We start from the raw sequence: 24,731 nt of genomic DNA, 5'->3' as shown, positions 1-24,731 counted from the left end.
GTATTGGGGAGCCCTAAAGTGAACATCATAACCAAAGTGGAGACTAACAAGTGTTGGGAAAGAAGGGAGAAATCCCATCCCTGATCCTACACTCTCACTAATACAACTCAGGATGGGGTTGATCTCCTTTGCTGCAAGGACCCACCTCTGGCTCCTGCTCTACTTGTTACCCAGCAGGACCTTGAATCTTTTCTGCAGATCTTTCTCTCCAGTCAGCCTCATCCTGTCCTGTTTTCTGGGAGTACCACAGCTTGGTGGCAGGGCTCTTAGGTTGCTTTTGTTGAGCTTTGGGAGGTTTGTGCTGGATCATTTCTCCAGCTGTAGCACTGTGCCCTCCAGCCTATTGTCCACTCTGCTGTTTGGTGGCACCTGTGAGCACAATTCATCCCATTGTCCAGGTCATTAGTGAAGACATGAAACTGTATTGGCCCTGCTATTGATCTCTGAGGGACAACTCTTGGACTTCGAGCTGTTGATCACAACTCTTCCATCCTGACAGTTCAGCCAATTTTCCATCCACCTTGTGGTCCATTTAAAAGCCATGTGCTTGTCCAGGTGCTGGAAGCAACTTCCAGCCACACAGCTGCACAAGCCTGGCCACCTTTGGCTCTGAGAGGTGCTGGGGGCAGAGGAAGGCTCCAGTGGACAGCAGGCTCAAGGAGATTGGCTTCATTCTGGCATAAGGGTAGGAACCAGCTTTCATCCACCTTTTCATCCAGATGAGCAAAATAACTGCAAAATGAAAAAAAGGTTTGAGTGAGGAACAATATCTGGGCAAAGTGACAAGGTGAGAGAAATGCTTACTGAATGTTTTCCTCTGCCACCTGTTCAGCATCACCTGTGTGCACAATCTTTGGTTGGGTTGTAGAGAGGGTGCTCAGTAAAAAAGGTCCAAACTGCCAGGATGTTCGTTAAACCGTATTGACTGTATTCCATGATGTTAATTTAACTTTATGGGCTGTTTATTTGGTAAAATATTCAGTATTTCTTTCTGAGCATTTGATTTAGATCTGTGCTGTTTTGAATGGAAATTGCTTGTTTCCTATCTTGACTCCTAAAACTGGTTTAAATTACCATTTCAGACTGATCTGGTAATGTTACATTGCTGCTCTAGGTTAAAATAGTCCTAAAATTAAAAACAGAGGGTGGTGTTCTCCTGCTTCTGCAGTGCCTTCAGTGCCAGGCAGAAGGGAAGGAGGAGAGGTGGGACGTGTGTGAGAACTGGGTGTACTGGTGTGGGTACCAGCCTTCCTCTGGCTGGGGACAAGAAAGCATTCTTGGGAGCACACATGGGGAAAGACTGCAGCTTCCAGACCGACTCCTGGAACGTCAGCTGGAAGTCTGGATTTAGCTCAGCCTGATGAGGTGATGGCAGCAGTGTCCCCTGTGCTGTTTGTGAGGGTGACCCAAAGCCTGTGGGGTCTGGCTGATCCATCTCCCTGTGCTGCTGCTCCCACTCATGGCAGCAGAGGGAGGAGAGGCTCCATCCTTTGGAGCAGTAACTGGCATCTAAATTGGATGCAGAGCAGTGCCTGGGCTGGGAGCAGTGTTGTCTCCAGCCAAAACTCTGTTAGCCATCCCAGGCTAACATGGCTGCCTCGGCTTAAATACCTCTTTTCTCAGGGAAACCATACACTTTTTTCCCATTTTTTCTATTTGGAACTGCATCAGCAGAGTTAAGGATGAGGCTGTTCTTTGCACAGTGTTTCTCAGGTGCTCCTGGCTGCAGCTTGGTCCTGTTACAGGGCTGTTCCCCAGCTGTAATGCCAAGTGCTGAATATTCATTCCTGTTTCTCTCCCTGGTAAGAAGAACCAGTTACAGCCTAAACCAAAGCAATTTTATACTAAAACTCTGTTTCTAACACCAAAGTGAGTCTTGAAAACTAACTCCTTCCTAGTAACAGAGGGAGAAGCAAAGGAAAGAGGAGCTGCTTTTAGAAAATAAAATTTTTGGGAGAGATGCTGAAAACATTTAGGCTTTTTCCTGAACCTTTCTCCAGGTGCAGAACCTTGCAGAAGAGGGGATTGGGGAGGGAAGTTACTTCTAAATACTTGAGGTAGTGAAATGCAGGGTCAGAGCTGAGATTTGAAATGCAGTAATGTTTTGTAGCATGTTAAGGATCTAGGCAAGCAGGGAAAAAATCTTTGTCTTTTTAATTCTAATATTTTTCCCCCCACAGGTATAGCCTTTACAGACCTCCCTGTAAGTACACCTATTTTCAGTATTTTAACTAAGAATGCAAACAGAAGGGAGGGGGAAGAGTGTGGGGGTGTGATTTTTTTTTTTTTTCTGTTTGATGCCCTGTTGGAAAAAACATGGTAACACAGATTACTGAATGATGTGAATGCTCCTTTTTCTGAAACTTTGTAATCCTGTGACTGGGTCTGTGGGCTACTCACATGCCTCCTCTCATCCCTCACCACCTCTAAGAATATGTTGTTCCTTCTCCTGAAATTAAAGCAAGGATGCAAACTTTATTACAGGTCATTGTCTTCCAAAAGCAGCTTGGACTCTGAGGAGGAGTGCATGTGCATAGTTACACTGATGTCTAGTCAGATCTCACAAAAGCACAGGGGGTCATGCACAAGAAAATGTTCCCTCTTTTCTAGACCCAAGTGTTCCTGGACAAGGAAGGTGTGTTCAGTGAAAAAAGGTAAAACCAGGTCAGGCATACACCAGCACATCCACTGCATCCATCTCTCATGCACAAGACTTCTGGTTCCTAAGGTTGCACTCTGTGCTTAATAACCCCAAATTAATTTCCTCTGACAAATTTCTTTGTTTCAATAACTTCTTTAGGCCTCCAGAGTGATCCATTTTCTTGGCTGACTTCCCTGTTGTGTGGAGGAAAGGTTGCTTTGCTTTGTTCTCTACTTCCTGTCAAAAAATTTATCTTGTTCCTCTAATTTTTGTATTGTGAGAAATAATGGCTAGCACTCTCTGTTCACCTTCCCAATGGGATTTAGGACTTTATAGATTTCTCCCATACTCCAGCTATGTCCTGCACCTAAATTGCAGTTATTTGATTGGCCCTTTCACATCAGGTGTCAATACACGGTGGGGTTTTTTTGGGGTTTTTTGTCCTAGGGTCTTTGAACTTGGTAACATTTCAGTGTGTTCTAAACCAGAAACTCTTTATGTGGGTTGTTTCACAGCACTTCATTCACTTGGTCTAAGTACAGTTTATAAAAGTACAAGAATAGTTTGCCTTTCCATGAAGATTAACCTTTTGGAGTGAAGTATTGTGATAACTTTGCATCCACAGCAAAAAGATGCTTCTCTCATGTGCCCCTTAGTTTTTGGTGCTGTTTGTTTTCCCTGTGGATACAGATTGCATCAGTAGTCACAGATTTACCATATTCCTTCTGATTTTTTCACCACTTTGTCTTCTCATTTGGCTAAACTGCTTCTCCTTCTGCAACAGGAGCAGTTTCCATGTTGAGACAGAGAATGGCTATTTAGGTTCCTGTCAATCAGAAATAGTTGTCCAGCACATGTACCATTGCTCTGTCATTTACAGCTCAAGTGTTGCCATGGAGCTTCACAGCACAGATTTGGCAGCTTGAAATTCCCTGTCCTGCTTAGCTTAACTTGCATCCTGTTGATCCTGGAGTTCACAGTGAGCTGACATAGACATTTAATGTTCATGTTAAGCTGTTCATCCCTGTGCTGAGTCTCTGTCAGGCACAGAGGATGAGCAGCTGGGGAAGCAGAGCTGACAGAAAGGTGTTTGCTGCACTGAGGTTCTGCAGTGCCAGTGAGACTGAGCTCAAAACTCTCCTGAGCCCCTGGCATTGCCCTGTCCTGCTGTTTCTTGACGTGGTCTGATCATCCTCACAGGATCTCAGGCTTGTTTGTGTGTCTTGTGCAGAGGAGATGTTTTAGTGTGAAACTGGAGAAGATCTGGCCAGGGTAGGTTTGGGCAGATGCCTCGTGGTGGAATCTCCAGTGGTTAAAAGGTGTGTAAATGGTCTCTGTGCCTTTACCAGCCAGTTTGCTGAGCTGTTTTCTGGGGAAATCCACTTCTGGTTTTTACAGCAGCAGCTAATCCATAACACTGTTTTTCTGGGCCAGGAAGGAGAACAGCTGATGGCATGTAGGCCTCCTACTATTGAGAATTACTCTTCATGAGATAATTCCTCTATTAAAAGAGGAGGAGAGAAGCTTGGTGGGGTCCTTTCACCCCTTGACTGTGGATGGGAGCAAGGATAGGAGACTTCTGCCTCCAAGTGGATCTAGGACATCCCTCTGCATATGCTGAATTGCTCTGCAGCTCTGCTGGCAGCTTCATCCTAAGGATGCCTGCACCTGACTTCAGCATTCTCTTTCCCAATATCCTTCCCTTGGATTACTGCCTTCTTCCTTCATCCTTGCAGGTACCAGTGTATTCCATGTGCTCCTTTTGTCACCTTGGTCCATGGATTATTGGTTGTTCCAAACAGTTCAGGTTACCACCTTTCCTAAAGAAGGGGATGCCAAACCCAAGAAAGAATTTGGTTTGAATATGATGTATATTGTCAGAGACTGTAGAATTCTTGAGGCAGTAGAGAATATGAAGTTGATCACTTGCAGGTGATTTTTTTCATTTTTTTTAGTTCTCTGATCCAGGCACAAACACAATATCCAGTGATTATAAGGTAGAGAAGAGAAAGTATCCATTATAGGAAAGAATGGAATTTGGTCTGTGCTCTTCACCTGCTAAAGCTGCAGTTCTGAAAATTTAACTGCAAACAGAAGTGGGAACAGCAAACTTACCTGAGTGACCCTTGAAGTGCTCTGGTTTGAGCAGCTCCACATGGATTTTTTGGCTCTGATCCATTCCTCATTACTCACCCCCCCAGGAGGGCTTCAGGGGAGAATTTTTCCTTGCATTGCAGCCTAAAGGATGTTGAAGCTGACTGGTAACACACATCAGTGAGAAGCTTGGCCAATAAGTCCCATTACTTCTACACTTTTTAAGCTTAAATTTTAGGGTTGGCATATCAATGAGATTACAAGGAATTAAATTGGCCTTTGAAAACATTGCCAGATTTGAAATAATTTCCTTGAAATGCTTGTTCCAAAGTTCCCCTTTCAGAGGCAAATGGTGAAGGCAATATTTTGCAAAATTCACAATATTAGGAAGTTGAAATGGATACTTTAATTTGAAAACCAGAGACACACATGTTGAAACATACTTGCTTTGGCTTGTTTCAGTTTCCTCTAAAGGGTGTTTTCATTTGTACAAAAATACAGTGATAGGAAAAAACACATTTTGGTTTAGCATGGGCTGAAGTTAAATCCAAAATAACTGCTTGAAATAGGAGTGAATTCCTACAGAGGGAAAGAGGGAGTTTGGGAGTTTCCTTTTTCTTTCTTTCTTTCTTTTCTTTTTTTCCTTTTTTTTTTTTTTTTTCTTTTTTTGCCAGTTTGTCAGTACTCAGGCCCAACTCTTATTTACACAAGCCTGGATCGAGTCTATCGTGCCTGGAGGTTTGAAGGAATAATAGGAGATGAAAAACACCAGAAGAACCCAGGGTGGGATTGTAGGAGTACAAAGGAACAAGGGGGTTAAAAAACAGGTCAAGATGAACAAGGAGGTTGTGAGCAACTGGCAACCAACATCAGGGCAGGAGGTGGGCCAAATGTCACAGGGAAGGTGTTCCTGAAGAACTTGGCAGGAAAAGCATCTCCTGGGTCAGTGGGCTCTGGGATTGTGTCTGCCTGCATCTGGCAGGGTGCTGGAGTTGGAACTGTAGTTCCCAACAGCTGCTAAACAAAGAGGACACATCCCTCTGTGAAAAATGGAATTTTACCTCAAAGATGATTTGGGAGGTGTAGAGGGTAGGCAGCTTCTGCTCAAAGATGAACATAGCCAAAAGCGATTGAAAAATATATCTTGTAAATTGGGGTGGGTTTGCTTCCAATTTCCAAGTATTTTAGGTGTCTGATTCCTGGCTTTGAAAGCCCTTGGGTTTAAGATACTGAGAAGATAATAAAAAGTCTGAAGTATGGACTGTGGAAAATACCTGATCCCTCATTAGAGATATTTCCATATCAGCCAGTTTTGAAAGAATGGAGGGATTAAATGTAATTACAGCATTTTCCTCTGCTAGCTCTTCCTTTATCATGCTGTATTTACTTGCACATCTCTGACCTTGAGACTTCCTTGGTGTGGGGACAAGAAAGGAGGAGGTGTGGTGAATCACCAGTATTGCAGTCATCCTGATCTCTTTTCAATTTCCAGCCTGTATTTATAGATTCATTTCACTCCTTTGTTTTTTGAGGTTTGATGATTTCAAAGGAAGAGGAGGTTGGTCAGGTTCTTACCCAGTTCAGTTTTGAAGATGAGAGCAGAGATGCTCTTGGAACCCATTCCAGGCCTAAATTATCCCCATCTCTCAACAGTGAAGAATAAGTTGAAGAAAATTTCCAGATAATTGTAGGAAAGCCCATATCTCTTGCTATAGAGGAGAGGATCATCCTTGGTTTCTGGCTGGACTTCAGGAGAGAGATCTGCCCCTCTGCTGTTCTAATACTGGTATGGGCTCAGCCCTGAGCAAAGCACTGCAGCCAGGCACTTCCAGACTTCAGTTCCATCCACGTGTCCCTGTGCCTTGCCCAGTGTGCAGTTCCTGGCTCCACTGTTTTAGAGCAAAGTGGAAAAAGCCCAGAATCAGACAGTTCCTGAGTGGCATGAGAGAGATTTCTTCCCCCACCCTGCAGACTCTCAGCACAGGCTGTGAAGCAGAATATTAGTGCAGTTTGTGTCTGTTTTGCAAACAGAAAAGTAATTTGTGCTGCACATTCACTTGACAGTGAATGGAACATGCTCTTGAAAAATGTAATCAGAGTGATGAGAACAAGGCACCCCCTGTACCTTTTCTGATGCTATTTCTCTTTTCCCAACATTTAAGTGGACTCAGGGTTTCCATTTATATCCATAAACTTATTCTTAAAATAACATGAATTCAGAGAACTTCTGATAGACTTTGAACACCTATTTTCAATTAGATCATCCTTAGAAGCTGAGTTATTGGCCGAATTTTAGAGGCACTTTCATGGTTGTAACCTTTTTATTTTCCTTTTCATGTTCTGGTGATGGGTCAAAGCTTCCATTTGGATCCATAAACTTATTCTTAAAATGAAATTCATCCATCAGTAGTGTAATTTCTTGTGTGAATGTCTTGGAATCATCAAAGACCTAAGCTCAGAGCTCCACCACTGTCTATTCCCTTTTCATCAGAGATGTACGATATTGAGATAACAGTTTCCAAGGAATGAGAGTTGAAACAGGAGGGAATACATAGATTGATTAACTCACCTTTCACTGATTAATTTTATTGTTATTGTTATGTATTTAATTACTGTCATTATTATATATTGCCATTACTGTTGTTGTTATATTGTCTGCTAGCTCTTGAAGCTTGGTGGAAATTGCAGAAAACTAAGCCAGAAGTGGCCATCCACAGACAGCAGTCATGGCCTCGATCACAGGCTGCTGGGATTGAACCCTTTGTTTTGGTTTGATGCAATAACTTCATAAATGAACAATAAGTCAAAGGATTCCTTGAGAAATACCCAAAGGGCTGTTGCCTCTTCCAATTCCATTATATTTATTTCAATGTAAAGAGCAGCTCTTTGGTTTTACCAAACCACATAACTGGAACACGAAGGAGAAAGCTGTGTTTAATACAGGTTTGTTTTTCTTCCTTCCCAGTCAAACCTCTACCCCACAGTGGGTCTCCAGACTCCAGGAGAGATCGTGGATGCCAACTTTGGGCAGCAACCCTTTGTGTTTGACATCGAGGACTACATGAGGGAGTGGAGGGCGAAGATCCAGAGCACCATTAAAAGGTTTCCCATAGGAGACAGGCTGGGAGAGTGGCAAGCCATGCTGCAGAAGTAAGTCACTGCCTTGGTGTTCAGCTTCTTCCCTTTTGTTAGGCTTTAAATACTTCTTAAGTGCTAATTTGTGCTCTCTTAAGGCAAAAATTGCCACTCTCTGCATTTTGCTGAACTTATTCTACTCTCCAATTGTTCTGTTGTTTAAGAGTCTTTCCTGTGTAGATTGCTGCTGTTTCAAATGTAAAAGATACAGGAAAAGTTTTCAGGCAAAGATTGCATGGAAGCTTGTAGGAATGGAAGAACATACATTCTGGGGTGATGCACTGCAGGAGGAGAGAAGACACCATAAGAGCTCTTAATATAGGAGAAAAGCCAGTATACAAGTCAGCTGAATTCAGAAATGAAAGAGCAAGAAATAATCTAAACCAAAGGCTTCCAAACCTGAAAGCACAATTATGGCATTTTATAAATTTATGAATACTGAAAGCACTTCTCATTGCAAAAAGGATTGAGTGGACTTGATGAGAACAGTTGGCAGGAGTTGTCAGAGGTCAGGAGTGTTACTGATGCTGCTATTTGCCTTCCAAAATGGGACCAAATTAGAGAGCCAGGACCTCCCTTAACAAGAACTGTTGATTCTGCTGCAGTGGGACCAATTTATCCTTGTATTTGTTCCTTGTGCTCTCCAGAATTTTTTCTTCTGATGTTCAGTGGGGTTGTTAGGGTCACCACTCTGGAGTTCCTCCTGTAGAGCTCTTGGGCAGAAGCACTTGTATTTCAAACAACTTCTGAAAATTACTCACCTGCAATGCACAATGTTGTGCCTAAAAATGATTGCTGACTCATAAAATACTTCTTTCTTGTACTGAAAGTTGAGAGTGTGCTGTGAGCTGTGACTTGATCAGATCAATGCCAGTGTCATCATGAGAAGCCTGTTTTGAGATTCATCGTGAGAAGCTTTGAAATCCTGATGCTGGCTTTTTAGATTTTGTTAAAATCCAGTGAGTGTTAACATTGAGTCATTGTGTCCTGTGGAAGGCACAAGTGCATTAGAAATGGTTTGTTCAGGAACATGGTTTTGTTGTGTTTGTTTTCTGACAGTCATACTCCTCCCTCCCCAAGATTTTTTGAAAACACAACTTCGAAGTGTGTTAACGTTTTTGAAATCAATGCTGACAGTCACCAGATTAAAGTATCTGTGAACATGCAGAATTCATAAGGAGATTGAACTACTAAAGATGTAATTGCTGGCAAATAAGTGATGGAAGAAATTCAGGACCAGAATCTTTTCTTCTTTTTTTTTTAGATCTGCTTGAAAGCCATGAACCTCTCTGAGGTTCAGTTTTATGTCTATATAGGATGTCACTGGCAGTAACCCAGTATTGAGCCCTTACAAGTGACCCCTGGACAACAGTCATAATACTGTATATGCATTGAGATTCTTAATATTTTAAGGGTTTTTTTCACTCTAAAGTGAATTTAGAGTCTCCTTCCTGTTTGCAGAGGACCAGGTGCTTGTCTTGTAAATACACACGGTTTAGACCCAGAAGTAGAATCTTGGTTATGTCCTAAGCAAGCTGAGTTTCTCACTGAAATTACAACTTCTGTTGTGTTGATTTCTTTTTTCTCCAGTGTGATGACTCTGTTTCCCTGGTTCCTCATCATCTCTTTATATTTTTTCTTTTTTTCTAGTATGGTTTCATCATATTTGGTTCACCATGGCTACTGTTCAACAGCAACTGCCTTTGCCAGAGTCACAGACACCACAATCCAGGAAGAACAGACCTCAATAAAGAATAGACAAAGTAAGTCTCTCGAGTTTCATTCCTCAAGAGTGTTCCCTTTGGGACTCTGCAGAGGAGTGAGTGCTGTGGAAGTTACTCCATGAGAGTGCAGAGCTGTCCACAGCACACTGCTGACCATGGAGCAGAGCTCTGCAACCTCTGCTAGGAGCACTTTTCCCATCATCACTGCTCCCTCTCCATCCTCTGCCATCTTTGCCTGGAGAACTGCCCTGTTCCTTCCTGTCCCTGTCTGCTCTGCTTGGCCTTTACCTGAGCTGAGATCATTGTGCACCAGAGATCCCTTTGGATCTGAGCTCTTCACTGCAGGCTGCTGCAGCAGGGGCAGTTCCATTAGCCTGGGCACAGGGACTCGGACACATCCATTTAGTTTCACTGCAGCTCTGAGTTAAGGACTCTTCCAGCCCCTCTGCACATTGTAATTTCAGGTAACTTTTATATGCTGAGGGTTTTTCAAATTCACAGCCAACGTGTTAAGCTCACACTGGGTGAAGAATTTGTATTCTGTGTCTTTTTTGGTTGCTGCTGTTTGCTCCCAAGTGGCTCATCTCTCAGTTGGCAGTGCAGTCAGCGCTTTTGGTCCTGCAGAATAAGGACTGCAGCTTTCTCCTGCTGTACCTTTTTTTTAGCTTTTCTATTCACAGGCTCAGCCTGCAGAGTGGCAGAACATTGGTGTGTTTTCTGCATTCTCCTGGCTGCTGAATACAGACCACATCCCTGTACATTTCCCTTCCCTTTGTGAGCTGTTTCTCGTGTGACTGTTACGTATCAGAGCATTGTGCCCTTTTGTGACTTGCTCTCCATACATTGCATGTGCTTAGCCAGCATTCGGGTTCATCTGGGGACTCTGCTCTTAAATAACTTGCAGTTGCTGCCTGTTAGTGCTGATGGCTTTGTGCTTTCCAGGTCATGCATTATGTAACCCTGACCCCAGCCAGTGTTCCCAGTGGTGTGGGTTTCTCTGGCAGAGCCTGGCGGGCGGCACACGAGAGGGTGCGGGCTCATTTGTCTGGGGACAGGTGACAAGGCAGATGGAGGGAAGGAATACAGAGCCCTGAAGTTGGGGCTGGAATAAAAGGTGTGAGGAAAACACAGATGGGAAAACAAAAAGAGGGGGAAATAGAAAAGGGAATGACATCTGTGAGAGTTGCCAAACAAGGCAAAGCAGAGCTGTCAGAAGCAGCGAGACAAGAAAATGGACGTGCAAGAGAGTGAAATGAGAGCTCTTGTGTTGGTGTGAGAGCCACGGTTTTGGTTCCAGATTTCAACTACAATAACAACCAGATAGACACTGAGAGGTGGGAGACAAGTCATTGCAGTTTGTTACTGGGATTGTTAATGAAGATTTACCAGGCTGGGCTTCCAACTGCTCCAACATTTTGAGAAAGCCACAGCCATTTGTTATCAAAGGCCCTGCTTTCAAAACACCTCACAGGCCATTCCAGACCTTCCCTCTGCTGTTTATAAGGAGTGCTGGAAAAACAATGCAGTTTTAGTTTTAAGTACATTTAATTTTTATCTGTAAGTACACTTAGAAAAAAGAAATATGAGTCACTGTAGATCAGCAGCTTCTCTAAGCTTTCAGGGATCTCAAGTTGAGTTTTGCACTTGTGTCTTCTGACCTGTTGAAAGAACATACATGGGACATGAACACCCAGCATGATACATGTCTTCTGCCTTGTGTCTTTGCTCCTTCTAGAAGTGTTCAAGTCATTGAACATTGAGCTGTTTCTAGTGTAGTCAATAGCTGGTACTTCTCTGGGAATACATTGAGGTGGACTTGCAGGAACATAGTTTTGTGATGTAATTACTTCTGCTTAGTGCTAGGAATGTTGTGGAAGCAGTACTGTGCTGTGGTTAAGACCACAGACCCTCTAAGAATACTCCATTTATCTCATACTGAGCCATATGTTTGCTTCCAAGCTTGAACCAGACAGAGAATGTAATATGAGGGTGACCTAGGAAGTTGCCCTCCAAAATTGTCACTTCCCTAGCAGCCTCTTTGTTTCCATCCAGCTGGCATGTCCTGCTTTTGTTTCCATTGCTGCAGAGTTCTGTGACTGAAGGACTAAAGTCTCAACCTACCTACTTCATCCTTCAGATCCATCTACTCTTGATGGTTTTTTGCTACTAAAAGATCCTTAGGGTTTTCCTCACCCTAATCCATAATAAACCAAATATGGTCTCCAGTTCTCTCACGCCCTTGTGAAGGTGGTAGTGGGGATCTGGGTGGAATGGATGAGACAGCCCTTTTGGCTGTTCCTGTGTGTCACTAGGTCTCCTTTTGCTTTCAGGAATACAGAAGCTAGTATTAGCAGGCAGAGTGGGAGAGGCTATAGAAGCCACCCAGCAGCTCTATCCTGGCCTCCTAGAACATAACCCCAACCTGCTCTTCATGTTAAAGTAAGTATGAAAAGCTTTATGCTCACTAATGCTGAAATGTGTAAATGAAGGAGGGAAGAAGAACCTGTCCAAACTTCCAGTCTGGCTGCACACCTTGCTCTGAATTCAGACTGTTTAGGCTCTTTTTGAGAGTCCTTTGCACAGTGCTTGTAGTATTGTAGATGTAGCCCTTTTGTTGCTGCTCAAACCCAGTATAGCTTTGCCTCATGAGGTCAGGCATAGGTGGGTGAATTTTAATTCTGCTGACTGCCAGGAATTCCTTCAAAGGAGTTTCTTTACTGGTCTTGTGGAGATCTCACAGTGCTGGAGCAGTCTCAGTCACTGTGAAGGTTCCTAGAAAGACAGATTTATGGAAAAGGCTGTCTGGGGTGGAGATTAAAGGAAAAAGTGTCCCAGTTCTCCCAGCAGTACAGAGTGGCTCTCCCCAGACTTCTGAGACATATGAGGACAATTCCCAGTAAAGCTAAATGAGGAGCTGTCCTCACTGTCACTGTGGATACTGCATTTTTTACTCTTCCTTCTCTATTTTCCATTGGCCACCAGTATTTTTAGGTTGATGGAGTAGTGAAGAAATGATGATATTTGACAGATTTAGTACTATCTCCCTGAAAAAAACCCTCCACAGTTGAATTTTGGAGTACCTGCAGAAGCGCTGGAGGTGAAAGCTGCAAAGGAACAGTTTTTTGCTTAGCACAGTAGAATTAAACTTGCTTTTTTTGGGAATGGTCTCAACAACCATTAGCATCAAAGGTGAAGTTTCTGAACTCCTTCTGTAGCATCATCAGAGCACTCACAATACAAAGGCATCAGGAGTCTGAAATGTCTTTTTGGAAGTTTCTAGGGCTTGCCCAGGTGGGATCTAAGTGCAGAGCATGCTGGCTGTCACGCCCCCTTTGTCCCTCTTGCCTCCCATGAGCGCAGGTGCCGGCAGTTTGTGGAGATGGTGAACGGCACGGACAGCGAAGTGCGGTGCTTCAGCGCCCGCAGCCCCAGATCCCAGGACAGCTACCCCGGCTCCCCCAGCTTAAGTCCTAGACATGGATCAAGCAACTCACACGTTCACAGTACTGGTAAGTGTGTCCTGTGTCTCCAGATGGCAAAAGTGGATATAGTGGTGTTTACCATTACCTGCTGCTTTCCACGTGTTACTCTCTGAAATATTCCTTTCCTTCCCCAGCTGAGGGGATGTATTTTTACCACGGGTGTCTCTACACTGTCACAGAATTGGTTTTGCATTAGTTATTTTCTACAATTGTCTGTAGAACAGGTTTATTTCAGAATAAAGAAGCTTTTGAAGGCAGTCTTCTACTGCAGCCATCTGTGACTCAGTGTTTCACTGAGAGGAGGTCTGGAAAGCAAAGCCTGTTTTCTGTACCTTGAAGTCTTCAAAATAATTACTTTCCAGAAAGAACTGAGCAGAAGCTGCTTTGCTAATGGAGCAAAAGGTCAGGGAGATGCATTGCACAAAAGCTTCTCTCTACCCCATGGACTTTACCTTGCAAGCTCTAAACATGTGAGAAGGGAACAGTTCTGTTCCAGTAAAACCCAGCTCTGGAGCATCAACTCTTCAGAGTCTGGGAAATGAAGCTTTAGGTTTTGAAGTGGAAAGAACAAGATAAATGAGGACACCTGAGATATCTCCCCTAGGTAATTACTGAGTGCAGCTTTGGAGATGGAGTGAGCCAGGAAAAATGACCTGCAGAGCCCTTGGGAGCAGGCTGAGCTGCTTCACTGAGCTGTGAGCTGCTCACAGCCATCTGAGTGTGTTTTGGGTTGGTATTCCCACTGCTGCATGTGACAAACTGTGGACAGGCAAATATTTAAGGAAAACACAATTACTTGAATACTTCCAAGCTGTCACTCACCTTTCCAAGCTAGTATCTTTGTTTTCCTCTGCTGTGTTGTGAGAAGCTCTGGGGGTGTTTCATTGACTAGATAGGCAGAATGATCCCATCAGTCCATAAAAGCTCTTGGTAATACCCATGTTTACATCTGTAACTGCAGTGCAAGGCAGCATTTATATATATTTATCTCTACACATGGACATCACCTTCCACAGTTCTCTGTCAGACCTTGTTCTTTCAAAAGAGTGGTAATTTCATCAGAGCATATTTCAGAGATGAAGCAGAACTGTTGTGAAGAGGTTATTCTGTCTTTGTTTTAAAAACACACAAAACAACCCATTTGAATCTTTGTGTTGCTGTGATAGAAAATAAAAATGTATCTCCTGCTATGAACACAATTGTGGGATCAGCTGATCAATTTGGATATATCACCATCACTTCTGGAGAGCAGGTATGCCAGGTCACATCATTTAGCCAAGGTCCTGTGATCATTATTGGCTGCCAAGGGAAGAATGTATGAAGACAACAAGCCCGTAATGAGGTTCTTCCAAAATATTTTAGTCACTGTCAATTCTGAGTCCATGTAAAACTTGTGGTAATGAATAAACATTTGTGTCTTGTGTCAGTGTGTTCTGCAGCTTTTGTGGAGGAGCAGGTGAAATTTCAAGCCTGACTCTCAGTGGTTTCTGCTCTCCTGAACAAGGAAGGTTAGCTTGTGCTCATTAAGAGGGTTGCTGTTATTTGCTGAGTGTTCTGTGAATCACGAACATCCCTAACTGTAGATAGGTTGTGGAAAGCCTGGGCAGTTCTGCTTTCAACAGTAATTTCTGTACTTGTGAAATATTTCTGTGTGTTTTCAGTCTCTAATTTACAGCCCATTTTTAGAACTTCATGGAGCTCAGATGTTGCTGGTGAGCAGTGGGGTTCCTTTCATATTAATTTGTGTCTTCCCTAAACCCCATTGAATTTAAGAATGATGAAACATAATTTAAGATCTGCAGTCTTATTTTGCTTTCTTTCTTTGGGGCCTGCTGTCTTGCTAAATCGTTGGCTTCACAACAGTGACATTGTCAGTCTGGTCTCATTTTTCTTTCTTCTTGGCTTTCAGGAGCAGATAGTCCAACCTGTAGCAATGGAGTCATGTCCACAAAAAGCAAACAGAGTCACAGTAAATACCCAGCACTGAGTTCATCATCTTCATCTTCCTCCTCCTCTTCCCCTTCATCTGTGAACTACTCTGAGTCCAATTCTACAGATTCTACCAAATCTCAGCAGCACAGTAGTACGAGTAATCAAGAAACCAGGTATTGTTTTTCCTCTGGAGACACCTGAGGGGGAGTGGGAGGTGGGAAACGTCTCACTCTGCTCTCTAAGGAGCCAGAAGGGCATCTGTTTGCCCAGAAGCTTTCCCAGTCAGCCTGGTGGTGTTTCTGCTGCCTCAGCCAGGCACTTGTTCCTGCTGAGCAGCCTTCCTGCCCTGTACTGGGTGAGGCAGCAGCTCAGGCCAATACTGGCTTGCTGTATTGCCCTCTTGTGTAATTTCCTTGGGCTGTTGCCCTGTTCGTTCCAGGTGTGCCTCTGAGCCAGCAGTAATTTGTTCCATGCTGTGACAGCAGGTCAGGCTGAGTCTCCCTTGTGCAAGAAGCCACAGGTGGTGGCAGCAGTTCAGTGCAGCCACTGCTGCCTTTTCTGGAGTGTGGAGCAGAGTGAGCTGTGGTGAAAACTGAGCTTCCTTTGGGCTCACTCTCCACACTGCTGTTGCAGGGCTGTTTGAGGCCTCAGTGGAGCAGAGGGTGTCATTGTGATTAAAATAATCTCTTGCTAATTGCAGCTGGCACTCATTCTTCAAGTGCAGTGCTGAGCACGGCTTGCAGGGCAGTTTGCAGGCTCAGTTGTGACCTCTGGAGGGCCACCTAGCCTGTAACTGAGTGAGAAACACTTGTTCAGACTCAATTTACCAGAATCATTTAATGATACTGGATTTGTCATTATTTTTTTTTTAAATGTAGAGCCTAAATTCCAATAAGATCTTCTCGTATTTTCAGTTAATCATAGTTAATCAGCAGTATCAGTCAGCCTGCTGTCTTGGACATTTAAGTGTTCAGTAGTGCACTGTTTGCAAGGAGTGAGGATGTATCATAGCCAAGTTCTCCCTCCTGTGCAGTCTTTGAGTGTGTTATCTGTTACCTGACTGTTTACTATCTCAAGGATCAGCACTTCCTGAAGGGAAAATGCAAAATATTCTGCACCTGGAATTATGACAGGCATTCAGGGAGCAGAAATTTGTTTCATAAATTGTCTTCAGAAGCCTGCAACAATTTTTCCTGCACTAACTTGGACCATCTGGCTCCCTGTAGTCGAACTGGCACCTTTTCTGGTGTGCTGGCCATTGCTGGGCACTGTTTGGCACATAAGCTCTTCATTTCTTCCCTGAATTTAGACATCTGACCTTTCTTCCCTCCCTTCACCTCAGTGACAGCGAGATGGAAATGGAGGCTGAGCATTACCCCAACGGAGTGCTGGAAAATTCATCCACCAGGATAATGAATGGCACCTACAAACACGAAGAGATCCTGCAGACAGATGAGTCCAGCATGGGTAGGTCCTCAGAGGCTGGAGGGGTAAGGGGAAATAGGAGCTGGTGTCAGGAGTTAAAACTGTGATTGGATTGTGGAGAAAAAGCATGTGCTTTGGGCTGCTTTCCCCACCCAGTGTATGAAGTGCCTGCTTCATGGGGAAAATTAATCTGTCCTGAAACTCAAACTAGGACTGGCTTTTCATAGACTTACAGACTGGTCATATTTTGGAGCAGGGAAAGCAATAGGAGTCAAAGGTTTGTTCCATGCTGATCATGAAATTGAGCTCAGAGCAGACCTGTCAGAAATGCCTGCTGGGGAGCTGAGACTGAAACTGATGGATCCAGTTATAATTGGATATATATTTAATGGCTCTTGTGGCCACTACTACTGGGAAGCTGGTGTGTGGGTATCTCTGACTGAAAGTTTTCTGAGTCTAGGATTTGTTAGACCAGAGGTTTCTGGGTTATATATATTGTGTTACACACATGAAAGGGTGACAGATTGGAGTTGCAAGCTCCCAGGATTTTATCAGGATTTCTAGGTAGTCCTCAGGCAATGAACAGAGCTCAAATCTTCCCTGTATCTATGGGCACTATAACAAACTCACTACTGGCTGTTGTAGGGCAGGGATCACAGAAAGCTTCCACTGGGATAAACTTAGGACAGGAAGCAGCTTCCTGTTCCAGAAGGGAGTCTGTGGATATCCTGACACACAGTGGGCACTAGTGGGGAATGCAAGATGATTGTTCCTTCTCCACTGCTTCTCCTTAGAAGACAGCTGCCCCCAGAGGCAGCTCTGTGGAGGGAACCACGCTGCCACAGAGAGAATGATCCAGTTTGGACGGGAGCTGCAGATCCTGAGCGAGCAACTTTGCAGAGAGTATGGGAAGAACACCATGCACAAAAAGATGCTTCAGGTAAGCCTGGGCCTCGTGCTGCATTGCAGCAGTTCTCTGGGTCAGGTCTGGGGTTGTGGGTTCCCTTTTAGACACCTGGGTAGCCCCCACTTCTGCACCTGCTGAGCAAGAAGGGTCCTGCGTGGGGATCAGAGATCAAAACACGAATGCAGAACATCCACACCCAATTCTCAGCACAAGAGAGAAGAAATACAGCTCCTGCCTAGCTTCCTGGAGCAACTGCATGCTCTTCTTCTCTGCAGGTGACACTCTACCTGCCTTCCTGTGCTGGCTTCCCTGCCAGGTGGAGGGGACACCCTCTTTAACCTTCTATCTTGATGGGCCACTGTAGTCCCTTGCTGCCAAGAAGAAAAGGGCCATTTCTTTTCAGGAGGTAGGCACCTGTCACTGTGGTGATTGCAGGAGGTGCCCCAGCTGGACTTGGTGCTTTTCCTGTGTGTTTGCAGCCCTGCCTGGTCTCACTGTGCCTTTCTGTTCTCTCTCAGGATGCCTTTAGCTTGTTAGCTTACTCAGACCCTTGGAACTGCCCTGTCGGCCAACAGCTGGACCCAATCCAGAGGGAACCTGTGTGTGCTGCTCTCAATAGTGCTATTTTGGGTAAGATCTGGTTCCTGTGGGAGTGTTTCACCTGCTCCCAAGGGCTGTCCTGTGGCAGGCAAGCCTGTGAGTGTTAGGGAAAGTTCAGAAATAGTTGTGTTTAGCTTTTGTCTTTCTTTCTGTTGCTGGGGACTGTCAGGGCAGTAATACAGGAAGGAGGGTAGGAGGGAATTCTGCAGAGAACAGATCCCCTGATACATTCCCATTTTGACTCCCTTCCTTGCATCTTCCTCAATGCTGCTCCCAAGGATGTGCCTCAGGATTTTCCTCTCCTGCTTACTGAAGAAACCAAGATCTCTTTGATAGATTTCCCACCCCTCTCCCTTCATGCTCTGAACCCGCCTGAATAATTTTGTGGACTTTACCACATTTGTATGGATTAGCAGAGTTCAGCCCTGGTATCATCCTGTTTTTTAGGAGAGAATGCACAGTCTGTCTCACTGTGCCCAGGCAGATTTCCTATAGGGTCCGTGCATCTCACACTGAATGTTCCAGAAGGAGTTTTAGACCTTGCCTTCTGGGGAAAGGAACAACTTGATAGACACACCCATGAGGGCTCGTGTTCTGCCTGAGCATGTTTTGGGAAGGACAGTCCCTTCCCCTGACAGCAGCTGTTTGTCCAGTGCTTGAGGAGCATGGACAAGTTGCTGAGGGCAGGCACCAGGGAGATGTGATGTCTGGACATGCTTCATCACACAGGTTACCAGACACCTTGTCTAGCTCAGCTGAGGGCTCCCTCAGAAATCATGCCACTGTAGAGACGTGGTGATGAGGGAGTGAGTTCATCCAGGGCTTGGGCTGCTGGGCAGCCTTGCACAAGTGGGAGAAATGGAGAGGCTGCCTCCCACCTGGGACCAGATTCTCCTGCCTTTTTTTATCCCTCCATGCTTTGATATCTCACGTTTTAAGGGTTTTCTGGCAACAGCATCAGCAGTAGCTTTGTTGCCTTTTTGTTGCTCTGTCCAGCACAGCAGCATTCTCTCAAAAGCTCTGCTGAGCTGTGGGATGTGTCATGGGTGGTGGGGTGTAGCACAGAGCTGGCAGTATTTGGGAGCAGCTTCCTTCCAGAGCCAGCACCTTCTGCCAGGGATCTGGGTTTGGGACAGAGAGAGGCCTGAGCACAGGTGAGCCAGCAGCAGCCAGAACATCCCTTCTGAACAGCTCTTTGTTTGCCCCTACAGAATCTCAGAACCTGCCAAAGCAGCCCCCGCTGATGCTGGCCCTGGGCCAGGCCTCGGAGTGTCTGCGGCTCATGGCTCGCGTGGGGCTGGGCTCCTGCTCCTTTGCCAGAGTAGACGATTATTTGCACTGACACCCGAGCGGGACGGAGCTGCCGTCGTGGAGTGCTGCCCTTCACCCTCTGCTGCTGCCACTCTGCACCACCACCTCGTTGGATAGCCTGAGCTCCCTGCCACCGACACCCCCGTAGCACACACACACTGCCCGTGCAAGGACTGAGTGAGTCCCTCACTGTGTGGCTGTTCCTGCCCCCAGGAAGAACTGGCAGATCTGACCCATCTCCCTGCCTTTGCTGCGGCTCCAGCGGCACTCAGTATTTCGCTGGTTATTCTAATGTAGCCTTCTGATGTAGGGATTTTTCTCTTTTGTTTTGATTTTGAGTTGTTTCTCATGGTTCCACCAGTATTTTATCTGGAGAGTTTTGCTGAGCTGGTTTATGCTGATTTACTGAGGAAGCTCATCAAGTTGGTTACAGCTTGTTCTTTTCTTCCCTTCTCCCTCCATCGTGCACATACAGCATCATCCGTGCTAGTAATCCGAACTCTTCTCACAGTGGCAGTTCAGAGGGATTTTTTTTTATTTTATTTGAATCATGTTTATTAAAAAGGTCTCTTCCACCTCCACAAAGTCACTGATGTATTTATTGCCCACAGACTCGGTGCCAGCCACACACACCATACCACCCCTCAGGAGGCCGGGTGAGGTAGGTCCTGTCACACACCAATGATGGGAATTGGAGGAGCCTCGTTCTTCATGGTGCCTCTCTTCAGAGCCCAAGGCTCTCAATCCTGGCTTTGTGAGTGGGAAGAGTAGAAGATTGACATTGCCTGCATTGGTGATTGTGCTGTAGAAGCATCTCACAGCCCTGAGAAAGAGTTAAATCCAGCTCTCTGAACAGCTGGGGGGACAGGACTGATGAATATGAAGTCATCTGCCACTGTATGGGTAGAACCAGGTCATGTGAGTTGGCCAGAAACATCCGTGGGTGATGCCCTGGTGGGCTGACAATTTTTAATTAAATAACAAATCCTCCTTTTTCTCCATGGAGGAGGGCTCTGCCACTAACTCAGTAATAACAGTATTTCCTGCCCTCTCCCATCCCTGTAACACTGATCTAAGTGAGCACTTCTAAATTTTGGAAGTGTCTGGAGAAACCTGGGCTGAGCTGTGCTTGTCCTTGCAGGTGGGACAAGCTGAGGTCAGGTTGGGGTCAGTACCAGCTCTGTCAGGCCTGAGCCATTCAGAAGGGAGCAGCAGTGTTTCTTTAGGAATTATTAAGATAATTATCAAAGTTTCAGGCCCAAAAGAGACCAACAAGGATCTGTGGGTGAGTAACCTCTGAGTAAAATGGACTAATTTGTCCATGCTATGTGCCAGGCCCAGGGACCTGAGTGCTACCAAGCATTCAGACCACCTGTGAGTGTTTTTGAGCATGTTCTGTTACCTGGCCAGGCTGCCTGGCAGCACTGTGTGCTTTACATCCTCTGCTGTACCCTTAGGAGATGACAGGTTCAGCCTGGCTGCATGGGAGGAGTTGGAATTCTGCACCAAATTAATTGTAGGTCAGTAGCTCTGGGGAGGACCCAAGGGAGCTCAAACCAAACATGAATTTTACTGCTGTTCACGAATTTTTTGTTTTGGAAGGTCAGTGAACGATGAAGAGGTTTTGTTGAGGTTTGTCCTTAAAATGGAGGTTAGCCTGTGCCAGGGCTTCAAGCACTAAGAGAGTTTGTATGCCACTGAGAAGGAAAGTAGCAGCAGCCCAAAGCTTTAAGGATTTTCTGAGTTTGCAGGCTGGATTTGTAGCTGAAATCAAGGCAGAGCAGGGGGCAGGTGCCAGGGCACACTGTGCCAGTGAATGTGCAGATGGTGTTGGAGGTGGTTGGGAACATTATCCCTGCCTTTTGGTGAAGGTGTGCAGTGTGTAGGGGCAGTGCTAGAGCTGTGGTGGTCTAAGAGAGCAGGAGGTTTAGGGCTGAAGATGATTTTATCAGATCACTGTACCACTGCTAAAAGCAGAGGGAGCTCTACCACAGCCTTTCTTCCAGGGAGACAGAGGCAGAGCTGCACCAAGCAGAATTGAACTTGCCAGTCTGGGGCTTCTCTTCCAGCTCTGGGGAACAGCTCATGTGCCTGAAGCTCATCTGTTGATTTTCAACTGTGCTGTCGGATCCCAGCCCAGCCTGCTGTCCTTGCCTTGCTGCAAGTGCAGACATAACTCCATGGGCAGGTTTCCTTCCCAAAGCCTCTGGTCCCAGATGTGCCAAGGCAGCATGTGAACTCTGCCTGCTGGGATTCTCCTGCAGGCTTTCCATTCCTTAGAGCCAGGCTGACAGCACACAGCTGGGCTGATTCTGGGTACTGAGGCTGAAATAATTCAGGACCCTGCTTTTCCTTTCCTGTTTGGCAGCTTCTTCTGCTGTTGGTCACCATTTTGCAGCAGTCTGGCTGCACTCAGACCTCTCTCTCGTCTTTGTAGCAGCACCATCTTTATCTCTTTCTGAGATTTTTTTTGGTTCCTTCTCTTTGTGGTTTCTTTAAGCCAAGTCTCTTCATCATGTGTCATATTAATGCCCCATTTGATCTCTCAGCAAAGCTTTGCTGACTGTTCCAGCATGCCTTTTTTATTTTGGTTTCACTACAAAAAAAACCCAAGAAATGTTCCTAGATATCTAGTTATTTTGGTGCCAAGAAATGTGTGGTGGAAGTTACTTTGTTTGTTTTTTTTATTTACTTCAAGTGTTCTGGTAATTTCACCAGTGGTTTCTGCTTCTTGTACTCAGATTCTGACTAATGTGGCCATGACTCAGGATGGGGAAGATAAGTGTGTGGTGTGTGGTGGGATGTCAGCCTCAACCTACCCTTGATTCCTAGATGGGATTTCTGATGTGGTTTTCTCAGGTTGTATTTCAAAGCCTCTTGCCTTTGTATCTCCCTGGTGGCTTTTGATGGTTCATGTTAGCTGAAATTTGGATTATTGCAGCAGTTTTTTAAAATAGAGCTAAAGTGAAATGGGGTCTGTAACACTGAATATGGCTGTACACCTAACCAGAGGCTGCATGGCAATTCAGAAGTTAGTTTTATAAAAACAATTTGAGTTTTGTTATTCCAAGTGCCTCAAGTAACTTAGTCACTGCTCCCAAGAGTCCTTTCAGTGAAACCATGTAAATGACAGTGGAGCCTGTAGGAGAATCTGCTGGTTTCCCATTTCTGGTGAGGGGACAAGGACTCAGCTGATGGCACTGGATGTAGGACTTCCATCCTGTGTGGTTGACTCATGGGTTCTCTGCTGGGCTGGCTTCACATGCTGGGAGAAGGTGTTGCAGAGCTCAGCTGGACCCTGCACGAGCAGCATTCCCCAGTGCCAGGAGAGGCTCTCCAGCTGCCTGTCCTTCCCAGGACCTGGGAAATGCCACTGCTGGGACAACTGAACCAGCTCTGCTGTAGCTGCACACTCACAGGGTCTCAGCTGTCCCCTGATCTGTCCAGAGGCACCATCAAAGAGCTGTGATCTAGAGCTCTGTGCTCTGGACACCCCACCCTCCTTCCTGACACTTGGCACTGCAGCAAAGGCCTTGCAGAAGGAAAACATTTCACAGGGACCTGGTGGAACCTGATTTCAGGCCTGCACATCCTGGCCTTTGGGTTTGAGTCCAATGCCCTGCCTGTTAAGTGGCCTTTTGAGAGGAGCATTTTGGGAACTCCAGACCTGGAGCCTTGGTTAAAGTGTCCTTCAGGGGTTGAATTAGCTGAATTACATCACCAGGCTTCTCTCCCCATGGACAAGGTTCATGGTGCCCCCACAAGCTGAGAGTGAGAGCATCAAGAATACACTGGGAGAACTTTGGAGTGAGATGCACTGGAGTAGCTGGGATAAGTGTTTCTTGGAGGGGTATCCCCCCCATACACCTAGTACTCCAGCCTGTGACCATCTTAGTGGCTCTGCTGGGTGGATTCCAGTTTGTGGATATCTCTCCTGTACCAGGGGAGCCAAATCTTGTTCCTCTTGTTCCTCTTGGAACCATCTTGTTCCAGATGATTCTTTTTGCTGCTCCATGAGCCTACCCTAGCAAGTATTTACCAAAGCTATTTCGAAACTTACAGGGTTGAGAGACCTCTCAGTCAGGCTCTCCTGTGAGCAAGTCTATTTCCTGTGCATCCTTGAGTGTGCTCTCAGAGCCAGCTGGTTTTGGGAAAGCTTTTTACTGCTACCGGCAACCCTTTCTTGCTTCTCTCTCTCACAATCCCAGTATTCTCCCAACTCCATGAGCACAGTGGTATCTGCAGTGCTGGGTGCTGTGGGAGCTGCTCCAAGGCCAGGGCCAGCTCTGTGGCTCATGTCTGTCAAGTATAGCTGTGGCCACTCCAGCTGCCCTTCCTGACTCCTTCTTCCCTGCTGGCATGAAGGGGCAGGTCCACATGTGACAGTCCCTTTTTGCCACCACACAGCATCCTGTCAGCCTGCAGCTGGGCTGGCCTCAGCACTTCAGCTCTTCTTGTGTGGGTCCAGCAGAACAGGGAGGGATTCCCAGTGAGGGACTGGTCAATACACAGCATCCAGCCCTTTAGGGGAGCTTGTCCAGTGGATGCTCTCCCTCAGCCCCATGTGAAGCAAAGCTGGAGCTTGTTGCCTTGGGATGTGTGAAAGGTGTGTGCTGAAAGATGGGTGATACAAACCTGTTTGTATTTCAACATCCTGGTGTGCTGCTGCCCACTGGCTTTGGGCACTGGGAGGTGCAGCTGTGGCTGGCATGGAGAATGAGCCCCTCTGGGAATATCATTCCTCATGGTTACCCATATCTGGGATCTTCCCATATCCTTCCTTCTCGTTTTTCACAGTAACATCTCAATCTGTCCTCAAGCTGTGTCCTTGTTTTTCACGTTTTATTAAGGCATCTTTACCATTCTTTAAATAGCTTTGTTCTTGAGGCTGCCTTGAAAAACTGGAGCAATCAGAGCTGCTGTAACTAGTTCTGGGGATTGAATGTATCATTTTCCACCTTGGGTATCAGGGATGATGAACCATCTCCTCCTTCAGCCGAGCAAAGCAGGCTGGATTGCAGCTGTGCTTTGGTACCTGTCTGTGCTAATACCTACCACGTGTTGCTCAGACACATTTCAGAGTTCTGCTGTCGTGGGGTTGATAGACAAGGTGACCTGTGGCAGTGAGGCTGTAGGGCAGTGTGTCAGTGCCATGAAGCTGTGTGGTGCACTACATGGGATCAGGAACTTCCCATAAAGAAGCAGTGCAGACTTGAGCTGTGCTGTGGCAGCAGGTGGAGAGAGAGGTCCCTGGTGCTCCAGTCCTGGGTGCAGTGAGGCCCCGTTGAGCTGGTCACAGCCTGGGAGAAGAAAAAAGGGGCCCTGGTCCACCCAGGATTCCCCTTTGCAGAAGGAGCATTTTCCTTCCAGCCCTGCTGGTGTGAGAGCAGCCTCAGTGGTGGGGCAGGGAGAGAGCAGATCTCTTGTAGAGAGCAAGTGTTGGGTCTCCAGCTGTACAAGGTGTTTCTGCAGAAGGACTT

General features: G+C 45.8%; 1 protein-coding gene across 5 annotated transcripts in view; it reads left to right on the top strand.

Annotated features, from left to right (window-relative positions):
- LOC106860919 (ran-binding protein 10) overlaps window positions 1–19,836 on the top strand; it is a 60,758-nt gene extending 40,922 nt beyond the window's left edge. For 2 of the 5 annotated variants that reach the window (XM_088172009.1, XM_088172011.1), the window contains 10 exons: window positions 2,181–2,203; window positions 7,701–7,885; window positions 9,521–9,633; window positions 11,925–12,033; window positions 12,955–13,103; window positions 14,986–15,181; window positions 16,351–16,475; window positions 17,228–17,373; window positions 17,859–17,970; window positions 19,152–19,836. In XM_088172009.1, the coding sequence (XP_088028135.1) occupies window positions 2,181–2,203; window positions 7,701–7,885; window positions 9,521–9,633; window positions 11,925–12,033; window positions 12,955–13,103; window positions 14,986–15,181; window positions 16,351–16,475; window positions 17,228–17,373; window positions 17,859–17,970; window positions 19,152–19,282 (1,289 nt within the window). In that variant the 3' untranslated portion in view covers window positions 19,283–19,836. Of the gene's footprint in view, window positions 1–2,180; window positions 2,204–3,791; window positions 4,378–7,700; window positions 7,886–9,520; window positions 9,634–11,924; window positions 12,034–12,954; window positions 13,104–14,985; window positions 15,182–16,350; window positions 16,476–17,227; window positions 17,374–17,858; window positions 17,971–19,151 lie in introns of those variants that run through there. The other 3 variants (XM_088172010.1, XM_088172012.1, XM_088172013.1) reach the window with 3 other exon arrangements.
- Window positions 19,837–24,731: the final 4,895 nt, after the last annotated feature.

This window comes from Sturnus vulgaris, chromosome 12, assembly GCF_052056855.1.
Source record: "Sturnus vulgaris isolate bStuVul1 chromosome 12, bStuVul1.hap1, whole genome shotgun sequence".
In the NCBI taxonomy this organism is placed as follows: Eukaryota; Metazoa; Chordata; class Aves; order Passeriformes; family Sturnidae; genus Sturnus; species Sturnus vulgaris.
Note: the sequence above shows the minus strand (reverse complement) of the source record. Positions and strands in the feature narration are given on the sequence as shown.